The sequence below is a fragment of the Astatotilapia calliptera genome, chromosome 14 (genome assembly GCF_900246225.1).
Source record: "Astatotilapia calliptera chromosome 14, fAstCal1.2, whole genome shotgun sequence".
NCBI classification, from domain to species: Eukaryota; Metazoa; Chordata; class Actinopteri; order Cichliformes; family Cichlidae; genus Astatotilapia; species Astatotilapia calliptera.
In genome coordinates, this window is record NC_039315.1 from 28,467,543 (window position 1) to 28,480,874 (window position 13,332).

At 40.1% G+C, this 13,332-nt stretch overlaps 1 protein-coding gene across 1 annotated transcript in view; it reads left to right on the plus strand.

Annotated features, from left to right (window-relative positions):
* The first annotated feature begins 4,304 nt into the window (after positions 1-4,304).
* The window catches only part of lsamp (limbic system associated membrane protein), a 1,260,578-nt gene continuing 1,251,550 nt past the window's right edge, over positions 4,305-13,332 (plus strand). Inside the window, exon 1 of the mRNA XM_026192045.1 lies at positions 4,305-4,783. Coding sequence (XP_026047830.1) covers positions 4,720-4,783 — 64 coding nt within the window. The 5' untranslated portion in view covers positions 4,305-4,719. The remainder of the gene's footprint in view (positions 4,784-13,332) is intronic.

Below are 13,332 nucleotides of genomic sequence, written 5' to 3' on the forward strand. Positions count from 1 at the left end.
TATATATATATATATATATTAATATTATGTATGCTGCTGGAATGTAACCAGAAGAATGCAGTCATCTACATGCCAAAGTGTACTATTTTAAAATGAATTTTCCATATGAATTTTTAAAAGATTTTAAAGGATTATTTCCTGTATATTTTATCATTTATGGAAGTGTCAGCTACAAAAAACTGATAATACACTGCCACAAACCTACAAGGACATTTTTTGCATGAATTATTTATTTATAATTTTTTTAAAGTGCATATAAGTAATTGTAAAACCTTTACATGCAAATTATTTGTAAGCAAACTCTAGAAGAAAGCGAAAAGATTTCCTTGTTTTTGAATTTGTAGAAATATTTCAGTTTTGCATGATTATCCAAAATGACATACAATAACTTTGCAGGCTGTTGTTTTGCCCTGAGCTTCACTACGATTGGCATGATATTCTCTTTAAAAATGTGTTTTTCTTGGTTTGGCTGCGTCTCACCCAATCCTCACTCGTGATATCATCTGTGTTTTGCCTCGTCTCTTCATGCTCTTTTTTTCTTTCCTTTTTTTCATTCCACTCAACTGGCTGTGATAGATAGCAGGCCCTTCCTGACCCTGATGGAGATCCCTTGAATGTTTATATTTTCTCTGTAATATGTAGGGTCTTCACCTTGCAGTATAAAGTTCCCTGAGGCAACTGTCGCTGTGAACTGGCACAATACACTCAGCATCTCCTATGAGTCCATTACGTGCACATCAACCGAAAAGATCTGAAAACAAAGCTCAAGTATAAATCTAATAAATTCTAATCAATAAAGTCCACAACTTCTTATAAGTTTCCACTACACTTTAATTTTTTTTTTATTTCCAAATGTCTTTAACAGCATCTTCAACACTCATATTCATCTTCTAATTAGCATTTGAAGCTTGACCAGATTTTCCACTTCAAATTCGGTGGATGAGAAGCGATGTCTCTACACTCTGTCTGGTTCATCTTCAAACCCCCCATCCACCCTTTTGTCATACTCTCTCATGTTAGGATATCTTCTTTTTCCATCTGGGATACAGATGACTTTTAAAGAGTATGAAACTCTCTGGTATGACGAGAAAATGAAAGAGAGAACAGAAAGGAAAAAATTTAAATAACTGTAATTTGTCTGGCTTGAGATCCTGCAGATCTTGGAGGCTGCATTTCATTTCAAATGAAAAGACAGCCCGAGGGCTTGATAAAGAAACTTTATAGATAAGAAGGAGTGAATAAACATGCATAGAAAAATTGTTACGAGTACAACAGACGTGTTATGAGCTTTGAAGTGAAATTTGGCTTGCTGCTGCTCTGTCTCTGCCTGTGGTGGCTCTTGAGAAAATGGACCAGGTGCATAGTATGCACAGCAGCACATGCAGTACTTTCTCTCTATTCACTATCCAAGGACTGTCATAATAACTGAGTGGCCACATTCATGGACTGATATAGTTCAGTTTCTCTAGATTTCAATGTTTGCCTTGGAACTGGATTACACCCGTGTTTCATGATCCTGAAGAAAACAGCAAAACACGTTTCAGTTGAGCTGAGTTCACCTCTCCTAGAGTAACTGCCTGTCTCCTGGAATCTCCTATATGTTATTGAGACTGTGCTGGGAGACACAACAGACCTTCTGGCAATGTCACTTACTGATGTACAGTCCTGGGGGATGGGCTACTTCTACAACCTTTTACCCAAGTATGGTAGCATTCAAGTATTGTCTCATGCTAGTGACACGGACACTGGCCAAATGCAAAACTGCTGCAAAAACTGTCAGAAAAGATGAAGAGGGGAAAATGTCAGAGTAGCAGTTCAGTTTGTTACAGTCAACGGCAAAAGAAGTTACAGTGTAGTCTCACTGCTGGCCTTTTAGCCTTGAGCATGTTTGCCTTATCCCCTCCAGAGTACTACAAGTTCACAGACAGTAAATTGGTATTTTGATGGGCTATCTTTGTCAGCCTGCAGTCTCATTAGCACATTTAACATTTTTGGTTTATGGTGAGGAGATATCAGCTGAAAGGATTTGTTGTTCTGCAACAAAGTATTATCATAAAAACACGGAGACGGGTATAAACATTCACTATAAAGACAGCTCCTTGGGCTCTCCCACGCTCCGTGCTGTTATTAAAGCTGGTTACAGGTACTTTCTCTTATAGTCTTTATCTCTTTTAAATAATTCAACACTTGCCCTACGGTTCCCCCACCGTCTAAAACTGATGGATGGCAAATGTTCAGCACTACTGTACACGGTGTTCTCTGAGAAGTGTTGAACCATTTTCTCATGCTGCATGAATTATTAAGAGATTGTCACCAACATGTTCTTCCATCACTAAATTGAAATGTGTTTTCCTGAAGGAGTCCAAACACCCCCCCCCCCCCCCCCCCCAAACACACACAAAATTATGTAGGGGGAGATTTAAACACAATGCAACAAGACTGCAAAAAAAGCCTCACACATTTCCCTGTCAGTGGATGAGAGTCTGCTTTGTGGAGTCGATCCATCAGCGAAACCGTTTATTCTCAGGTCCTCGACATGTCATTGAAAGTGAAGACAGTTTCAGTATACAGGAGGGAAATCTCTCATTACATTCAAAATAGAGTGAGAATGCAAGCCAAAGGAGTAAAGCCACAACAATAATTCAAGGGAACTTGAAAATGGGAACGATTGCAATGAATCCCTCACAAAACCTGAAGAAAAAGTAAATTAAAAAAAGTTCTACTATGTGTGTGTGTTAGTGTAGGTGTGTGTGTGTGCAAATGGCGAACATACAGAGGACCAGCATCCTGTACCAAACCGGCAAGCTCTGTCATCAAATTCTGCAGCGGCAATGGTGCTTCATACATGGCCTGGTTGTGCAGACAGTGCACATCTGTACAGGATAAAGTGTTCAATGCTTTATCCACAAGGACGACTCTGATCTGGATGCCTGAAGAAAAAAATCGTATCAAAGCCTCAGCTGAAACATTTCAATCCTCGGAAGAAAGGCATGCCAAAAAGGTCAAAGATTATCGTTAATGACACAAAAGCTCCCTTGTAGCTGGTGGAAAGTTAGTGTTACACTTGGGGGCTCCGCAGCAACACAGAAAAGAGCTTGGCAGGTGAAGCTCACTGAAAAGCCTCTGAGATTTCAATAGGTAAAGATTTGCAGATATTCAGAAGGCTTCATTTGAAGCAGCTCTGCATTGCCCACAGTGTGAGGATGACGCCTCATGACAAGGGCAGCATCAGGCAGATTTAAGCACAAAGGCGGATTTGTGTGTAAACTGTTATAGAGGTCAGAGGTTTCATCAAGCCAATTAGTGACGTCATATAGACGATGCTCATATAAAGGTTTCAAAGATAATCTTCTAGCAGCATTATGTTCTCAAGCAATTAAAACTACATTCAGGCACAAAGAGTGTTAGGAATATTTTAAATATGCCCGTCTTCACTTCAGTAATTACTTTTCAGCATTATTTCAGGCAGATCCTGATTTTCTTTCAGCAAACATTAATTGGAAAGTCTCTGAGAGCGTTCAGACTGTGAGGAATTAAACAGTGATCAATTCACGTCAAATAATGTCTGATAAAAATACCATTTTCGAAAAAAGTAGCCCCAAACTGATGTGAACAATTACATAGAAAATTCGTCTCTAGAGCTTTTGTTGCAATGACCTTCAGGACAGGAAGTCATTCAGTCCAGATGAAGTGCCCGCTATTGTCCTGGACGCAGAGGATCAAGTGAACCGTGCAATCGGTCATCCTGAGGGTAATGAAATATTTGCTTCGTGGATGCTGCCGGCAATGGGTGAGGTGCTGTTGGCAATTTCCAGGTTGCCGCTGACCTTAAGGAAGATGCCATTTATTCTAAGCAGCAGTGGAGGTCAGAGATCACCATGAGAGGTAGAAGAAGCTATTTTGGTGCCCCGACAAACCCCACTGTGCTGTCTCGCACTAATAAACAGTGCCTCATATCAGAAGCCCACTTTAATTATGTATAGGTTACAAATCATTTGGCGGTTGTTAATTAATATTTAATTGTGAAGCCTTGTTGTTTCATATTAACAAGACAGTCACAATGAACAATGGCAAATATTTTAACTTTGCAGAACAAGAATAAAAAATAAGAAGTGACAGCGTGCTTTAAATAATGAATGCGATGAATGATGTCATCCGTATGTCGCTTTATGTCACCAACACATATTGTCCTAATTCTAAACAAAGGCGATGATGAATGAGCCTGGTTGCTGCGGTTGTTGCTTAAATATACTAATCAATATCAGTGAGGATTAGTGCGCTGAAAGATGTTTCCATGACAACCTCAGTTAAACTTGATTTATTCGAGACACGCTCCTCAGAGGCCCGCTGAGACAACGGGTTGCTATAATGTGCGCATGGCTCATTAAGCTCAGGTAATAATGAACCAATGGCAAGCTCAGCTTGTCTCATCTAATCCTTATTTTCTGCAAGAAACACTAGATGGCAGCGCAGGCCAAGCAATGGCCGCCCACCGAGCATCCACTTGGCAGAGTGAGATAGAATCCACCAGTTGTTCCTCCAGCACTTGTGCGGTTTCTGTCGGCAGCTGCCGCTGAGTTCGTTCACTTTCAGGCGTTATTTGCTGAGGAAAGCCTACCCTCCAAGGTCAACAGATCACCTGCGGACCCCCGAACCACGCCAGGACACCCAGTTTCTTCTGGAGGAGCGCTGAGCAGTTGGAGCTGATTGAAGGACGCCATGCATTACTTCTGGATATACAGCGTTTGGATCCCCTTCCTCGCTTTCCTCTTCGGATTTCAAGGTAAGAGAGACAGTTTCATTCGTTTGCCCTGTGAGTGTAGCAGGAGTTAGACTATGCTGTGATGCAGTTTTGGGCTGTTTGGAAATTGTTTGGAGCTGTGTTAGCTGCCTGTTAGTGCCTCATTCTGTTACATGGCCCTTTGAATTGTGGCTGTTGCGCACTTAGGAAACTGTATCACTAAGTGTATGACTTTAGACATTAAATGATCTGTGTCAGACAGACCTCGCTGCTCAGCAAGGTCAAGGTGCATAACACGTTTGTAAACTTGATAGATGCCAGGGGTCGGACAAGTGGCACAGCAGCAGCACGCCTGCACGGAGACCGAAGGTGAAGTTCGTCTTTGCTGTTAGTGGGGAGGTCCAGGGCAGACAGGAGCAGACTGAGACGATTCCCAAGTGTTCAGATCAAAGCTTCCAAGTTTCATCTACATTTCCTTACTGGTGGCTCTCTGGGAAACCGGATGCTTGTCTTTTGAGGGCCAGAGAGCATGTTTGCGAACATCCAATTGGTTAAAATGTGATTCTGTGTAGTTTAAATCAATTTTATCTATTAGAACCCCCCCCATAGATGAGACCTAACCAAGAGGCTCTCACGTGACACTTTCATCTGTTGATGGTTATTTGAAGTTTTTGATACTCAGTAACAATGTGATCTCAATTGTATAAAAAATTGCAGTTATATGTCCAAGAGTGATTTTGGAACACTCTAGTAGACTAACCCATGGAAGAGTGAAAGCCACCCTCTGTTATAAAGCTAGACAGTGTTGATCACATTCTCACCTAATCTACCAGTCTTATTTAGTCTATACTGGATCTTTTCTCTGTCCATTGATGTGATCTGACCTCACAGATCTACTTTGCTTTCGACCGCGAGCGCTCTAATTGAGCTGATTTAGCTCCTCTCCGGGAGTTGAGAGTTAAATCAATTTGGTTCTTTTGTCTCCCATAGGAGCACGCTACCTAGAAAAGCATACGGCCTGACCAAGCATATTGGATTCAGTTTGACAGTGGTCTGATGCTGGCAAGCAGCCTGGAATAGTGTGATGTGCCAGATTGGGGCAACTAGAGAGCGAGAGAGGAAAGGAGGAGAGGAAGAGACATAAGTGGAGATAGGAAGAGAGAAAATTTGACATGTTGAACGGGAATCAGACAGATTTTTTAATTTTTTGTTACATTCAAAATGAGTTATTGGCAGTAAGTAATGCTCTCAAGCATCCTCAAGCACCTCACTGCACAGGATATCAGTAGGAGACTGAAGAACGTTAAAGTGTGTTTGAATACTCAAATGTTACCACTAGTTCTTTGATGGTGAGAAATGGTCTGTCTCCCTTCACTATTACTTTGTACCTCTCTTTATTTCATCCTCCTCTTTCCTCGCCCACGAGTCTTCTTTTTATGCAGCTCATGTAGAGCGCACTGCTTGTCCTGAATTTTAAAGCACAAATGGCAGATTACTTCTCAGAGCAGAGGCTTATGAGAAGTTTGCTTTTAAACTTGGTGTACTGTAGCACACACGGTAAGAATAACTGATTACTATCATCGGATTAATGTTGATTTTTTTGGTTATCTTATTATCATTTTTTTTAACAAGTTTTCTGCTATGCCGATAATGATAAATCCTAGAAACAGAGCCAGCCACATTCCATCAAATCTCCAAACAGTTGTCTTGGCAGATGCACAACTGTTGTCTACAGTCACAATCAGCACTGGCACTGAACTGTGCTGTCTGGGGATGTGGCTCATTTACTTACCAAGCCACTGCTGATAAAGAAAAGAATGATGGATGGAGATTTGGTCTGTCACTTCAGCTGCTGCTTCTGCTTCCTCCTCCTAGTTGCGTCTTTTCCATCTTTCACAGTGTTCATTTCAAACTGTTATACTGTATGTGGCCAATTCAGCTGGGACAAGGCCTCTGACTCTGTGTTACCATATTAGTTGTTGCATATTTTATAGGTTAGACTGTGGCAAGCTGCATACAGAAGTGTCAATCAGAGATCACATTATCTGAGGGAGGGGAAGCTGGAGAACTTTCAGGGTGTCTGTAAGGTAGTCTTAGATTTTTCTGTAGACGTGTTGGGGATATTTATTATAGGTGGATTATAAAATGCCACCTGCAATGTTTTCCAAAAAATAATTGCCTTGTATAGAGACAGTCTACAAATGAATTATCATTTATCGATGTGGTGTTCTATTTCTTTGTAAAACAAATTCATCTTTCTTCACCAAGTACAGATTGTTTTGTTTTTTTTTATTCTTCAAAGAGTTGCCTTCCTGCTTTGATCTTCATATTTGCCTCCTCATCAGGGCACTAGAGTCCCTCTCCTGATGGTTTCATTTAATTAATTAGGACAAATGACAGTATGTAATGTTAATAGTGGCTGTTTTGCACATTACCTTCACAGTGGGAGAGAGAGACGCCATACAGGAAGGTAGAAAGAAAAGAGGAAAGGACATATTTAGTCATTTATCTAGTTTTCTTTTAAGGAATTAGTAGATCCTAAGTTCCTACTAGGCATTTTTGACTTCTGTGTTGTAGAAAACTGAACACACAGCTTTTGTTAAGATAAAGCAGAACATAATAAAAATGAGACAATATTCATGACTGATGTCAGTTTTCTTGGCCTTAATCAGATTAGTGATGTTTTTGTAAGTGCGACCTGTCTATACCAATTTTTCTGATTTTTTTTTTTTTTTTCATTTGCTTTCTAAGTGACAGCATAAATCCATTTTCTTCAGTGCAGAATATTGTTATCATAATGAACTTAATTATTACTATAGTAAATTACAGAAGCTTAAACAACTGAAAATAAAGAGCTCAGCTACTGGGAAAAGCTACAAATAATTAAATGAAAAATTAAACCGGTGCACCTGCACCATTACCTTTGACCTTACCGAACAACAGCAAGTGCTGCAAATTTACATTTCACAAAACAATTATCAGGTTTTTCAGTATGTTTGTAACTTCATCAGATAACAGGTGTGGGAGGGTGTGGTTTGGTTCAGCTGCAGGGGGGGGGGGGGGGGGCGGAGCAGTGGGTTCAGGGTGTGGTGTCAGGGGAGGCTGATCTACACAGCTGTTCTCCATCACCTAATCATGCCTCCCCTATATTTGTAGGATGCCGGCTGGGACCTGATGGCAGAGCTGTGTACTGCACTGGAGAGAGGCGGCTGGAAAGCTGCACAAGGCCGCACAGAAAAATGAAAGAATATTGTCAAACCCCCCCCCCCAAATGTTCAAGTGCCTGCAATGTGTGCCTTTGGTCCTTTCTTCCACAACAGGACATCGACTCTTTTCTCTTTTTTGATTTCCTCATAACTGCTTTGATCCTTTGCTCATACCGAGGCTGCTGGTTTGTGGCTGTTTCTGAGCTCTGGATTGCTTTAGCGTTAGCCACTCTAACTTTGTTAGCCTGATTGATCAGAGTGATTTAATAGTTACTGGCGGTCCACCAGTAGTTAACTTTGGCTAACAGACTGGCTAGGCCACTTTAATGGTGGTTGTCCCTGATTTAGTTGCCTTTCCAGTGAGTCACGCGTCTCCTGCTACATAGTCTCTGCTCGTGGCGGAGATTCATATCTTTTTTTCTTTTCTGGAGATCTACTGCAAGCTAGGGGACCACTAAAACCACAGTCAGCGGCAAGTGGAGCACTGGCTTATTTGTAGCTGTGCACTCACAGAGCAAAACTAGAAATATCTATAGTCAATTTTTGAGATTGAAAAGCCAGCTGAATGCTCTGTGTCCTGATTTTTTTTTTTTGAGAAACAATTCAAGTAAGGCAACATTTAGAAGGGCTAATTTCAATCTGTGATTTTAGTCTGAAGACTTGTCTTGATTTGTCTTAAACGGTGTATGGCAAGCACAAAATGAAGCAAAGCTAAACAGCGGGGGACAGCTTATGTATAGAGAATGAGAATGGGAAAAAAAAAAAGATTGGCAGAACAAAATGAAAAGTATGAATGTTGTTGAAATCTCTTGCTATCACTGCACATATTCTAGTAACAGTCTGTACTATGAGAACTATGTGTTTCTGTGTTGACAAATGGGACAGTGATGTGAAGTAGAAGTGGGTCAGTGAAAATGTAAACCCAACACTCATGATAATCATAATTATCACTGCCAATTTCAAGGTTTCAGTTTTCACTATTTAAATGATCTGTTTCCATTAAACCTACAGTAACGTGATTCTTCAGTATTCTGTTGTTCATGGATAGGTAATAGTAAATTAATTTGACTGGACTGTTTGTAATTTGCCATGATTTTCTTTCGTGTGTGATACAAAACACACATGCACAGAAACAGCTTCCTCCAGGTCCTGATCTGATCAAATAGGCCTGCCACTTTCTGTCTTCTGCTCTTCAGTCTGCAGCCAAGCTCTTCGCATTTCTATTACTGACACAGTGGCTGCCTTTCCCAGCAGCGATCTCACACCACAGAGACCACAAAAGATGGAGGCCGGAGGTTTAGAAATCCTTTTTTCTCACTGTCACTTCAACTTTTCTTCTTTCTTTTACTTCAGAATGTTCCCTTTTGTAGTCATGCTCTTCTTTCAGGACTTGGCTATCCATTTTACATGACATAATTACCCCCAAATGATTGTTTAGAGCAGGATTAAGGCTCCAGTAATTCCTCTCATGACATAAACTGATTGGAGCTTGAGGCCCTGCATTTTCAATTACCGCCATATTGGTGACTGTTAAATTCTATAAGACTACTAGCACCTTGAGTGATCATAAAGAACTGGATACTGTATAAAGCAGTATCAAGTCCATGAATAGGTCAGGCTGGTATTGAAGTGCTATGCTTACCAATGATATTCAGCAAAGCTGGAGAGGGAGCAGAAGAGTCAAACCCTGAGACAGCTGAGTGTCAGACCTTTTTGATATGTGGCATAAAAGTTAATACAGGAAGATTTGACCTGCTCCTTAGAACAATAGACAGACAGACAGTCTTTAGTGAGCACACTAGTTTTCAGAGTTGCTGGTGACCTATGAGCTAGGAACTGGAAGGCCTTTTAGGATATATCTGAATCTTGTCCCAGTAAATTGAATCTTTGATTTGACATGAAAGTGAGGGACCTCAGACTAATTCAAACAGATTTCACAGGATCATACAGCTCGGTCCTTTGTTCTCATGTCAGTTGTCTGGTAAGGTTGATTAATTGTCCAACATTTAAAGGTTTAGTATTTATTGTATTTCTATATAAATATACAAAAAAATTTACTGAAACCACCAAGACTGATTTTTAACCTGCACAGGAAATGATTGACAAATGCATCTCTTTGGCACTGACAGTCAGCAGCTAGTGGACATTTCAGGCTCTGGTTGCTTTTGCAACTCTCTATTGTATTCAAAATATAAAAATGCAGGCAATTAGACAGTGAATAAATGTCAGGTTGTAACTTGCCAGAGGAGCAAGCACTTATGCAAGGTACGTAAATCAATATGTGTAGAGGTTAATTAGAATAAGAAAGCCAAGTTACCTTCCTTAATTAATGTATTTAGCTGGCATAGACTGTAGTATTTACCCGAGTGTCCTTTGGCAAAAATCAGGAGATGGAGAGGTAGAAATGCAGTGTGTGGCAGTGAGAAATGAATGAGTTTGCTTAGAGAGACACAAACAGGATGACTGATCACTTTCTGGTGATAAAAGCAAATCTCTGAAGTTCCTTTCCATAGAAAACCTTTTTAAGGGTAAGTTTTGAAGTTAGGTTCAAAGATGTATCTAAACAATCAAGATATAACCATTTGTGAAATAAATGTGCTGTTGTCGGACTTTGAAAATTACTGATGACTATTTTTTTTACAGCAGACATTTGACATTATTGCCAAATCTCCACCCTTCCACCCACAGAGAAGGCTAGTCTCAGAACTGAGGCACATAACATATGTTTCCTGAGTTTCTGTGGACAAGAGGCATCAGATTTGAAAGATGTGAAATGACTCCTGCTGCAGGGGCTGAGGCTGATAAGAACCAATAAAATGTGCTGTCAGCTGTTCTGTAGCTGTAAAGAAAGAAGAATGAGGCTGATTGGAGAGTCTGCTCACATCTCCCAGAGCAGTGGAGGGACACAGCAGCAGGACCACCATCTACTTAGGAGAAAGACTTGAAGCATTTGTCTGCTCCAGTATGATAATGCTATACTGCCTGGAGGTCAGAGGAGGGCAACAACACAGCACTGACTACCAAATGATGTGTATGTTCATAGTTTAGATTATACATTTTAATAACTATACATTTTTATTTTAGTCTAGTGTGCCACTAGTAAGTTTACTTCTTTAATTCCTTAACCTTTGCTTGGATGAAAACACTTGTGCTGACAACAGAAATATTGCAAGAAACGAGAAGAAATACAGTCATTTTAGTTGCCAGTCGCATTTTATTTAAGGTATTAAAAGAGTCCAAAGAAACTCACCATGAATCCTTGTTTTAGTTATGAGGAAAGCGCAATGTCTCCAGGAAAGCCGAAAGAGGGAATTTCTTTGCCTCTGAAAAGTTTTTAAGTGATTGCATAGGTGGTGCAGCCTTTTATGTATGCATGTATGTGAAAATAAGAACTGATTGCTTTATATAATAGTGATTATGTTTGTTAACACTTTGAAGTCAGTCCAAATGTCCATTTGGTTTACCCTTACTTCAGACTGTTGAGCAGAATGTGCAAACTGAGTTGGGCAAAAGGAAAGCTGAGAGTAGAGCGCAGTCAGAGAATTCACATCACATAAATAATTTACTTAAGCAGCAGTATATGTTAGGCCAAACATACTCACATACTGTAAAATAACACGAATAGACAATGAACAGCCAGGCAACTGCAGTAGAGAAGGAAGGAGTTCTGTGTGGTTCTGTAGGTTAAAAGAGGAGATTGATGGCTAAAATGGACAATGAAAATTATATTAGTCAGAAACTTTGTCTGCACTTTTATCATCTGTTTCTGATCTAATTATGCCTCAGATTTATCAACACTGTCTAGTTCTTTATTTCATACACTTACCACTTCATTAACTATAGCTTGTGAATACCAGGTTGACCCTCTTTTGTCTTCAGAAATGCTTTAATCCTGGGTGCCAACAAGGTGCTGGAAACATTCCTCAGAGATTTTGCTGACATGATAGCTTCGTACAGTTGCTGCAGATTTGTCAGTTGATCATCCATTATACAGGTCTCCAATTACACCACATTGCTAATGGTACACACTGAATTTGGTACTGCAACAGCTTCACAGCTTCACAGCATTACACCATATCTATGATCCCGAAGTGATCATAGAGTTCCCGAAGAACTTCTGATCCTGCCACCTGAAAGTTGTGGCAGAAACTGAGACTCAGACCAGGCAATTATTTTCTTATTATCTGTTGTTCAGTTTTGATGAGCCTGGATAAATTGTACTATCTTACACAAATTGCACCCTGAATTCTCCTCTGCTGCTGTAGTCCAGTTGCATCAATGTTTGTATTGTGCATTTATAAATGTTCATCTACATACCTCAGTTGTAATGAGTGGGTATTAAATTGATTGTTGCCTTCCTATCAGCTTGAAGTAGTCTGGCCATTCTCCTCTGAGCTCTGGCATCAAGAAGACATTTACTCTGACAGAGCTGCCAGTCAGTGGATACGTTTTGGACCATTCTCTGTAAACCATAGAAATGATTGTGTGGGAAAATCCCAGAAAATTGGTAAAGCATCCATGCCAAGTTCAAAGGCACTAATATCACCTTTCTTCTCCATTCTAGTGCTTTAAACTTTAGAAGGTCATCCTGACAATGTCATAAGCCTAAATCCCATGATTATATGTAAATGATTAACTTTGATGACCCCCCCTCGTTGCTGAGTCCAGGGAAAAGTGTGCACAAGCACAAAACCAGAAACCAGAAAGAGAAACTCAGACCCTCTAATGAGATGAGAGAGTAATAAATTTTGAGTGCCTCTCCGTAATGCGAACCTGATAAACTCTGTCTTTCTCTGACACTATCCCTTTTCTCTCCTATTCTTAGGACAGGCTTTTAAAGTGAATCTTGATACACAGTCCAAGTTATTTATATGGTAAATGACCAAAGAAACAGGTAACACATTAGAGTTCCCGCAGTTCAAGTTGAAATGAGATGTTTCTTGCAGTCTCTATGTATCTTACATGTCTGGAGGTGTGTGTGTGTGTGTGTGTGTGTGGCGCTTTTCCACAATACCTGAGCACTCAAAGCCTCATTCACCTGTTCATAATTTTTCATACAAGACTTTTTTCTATGCTTTTTCAACGTGAGCACTTTCTATCTAAAATTCAAACACCTTCATACTCCAATGGATGCATTGATAAGCAACTTGGGGCTAGTGTCCAAGGATATTTGGCATACTGACTTGAACCACCAACCTTCTGATTAATAAATGACCTGCTCTAACTCCAAAAATTAACCTTGTGCTAATTATCTGGAGTCAAATGGAGAATTTTCTGATGCTATGAGGTGGGATGTTAGATCTCACCATGGATAGCAGAATAGAAATGCCAAATCTGGGAGTGGCAACAAGTTAAAGTAGCATGATTGGTGGCTTTAAGAAAACT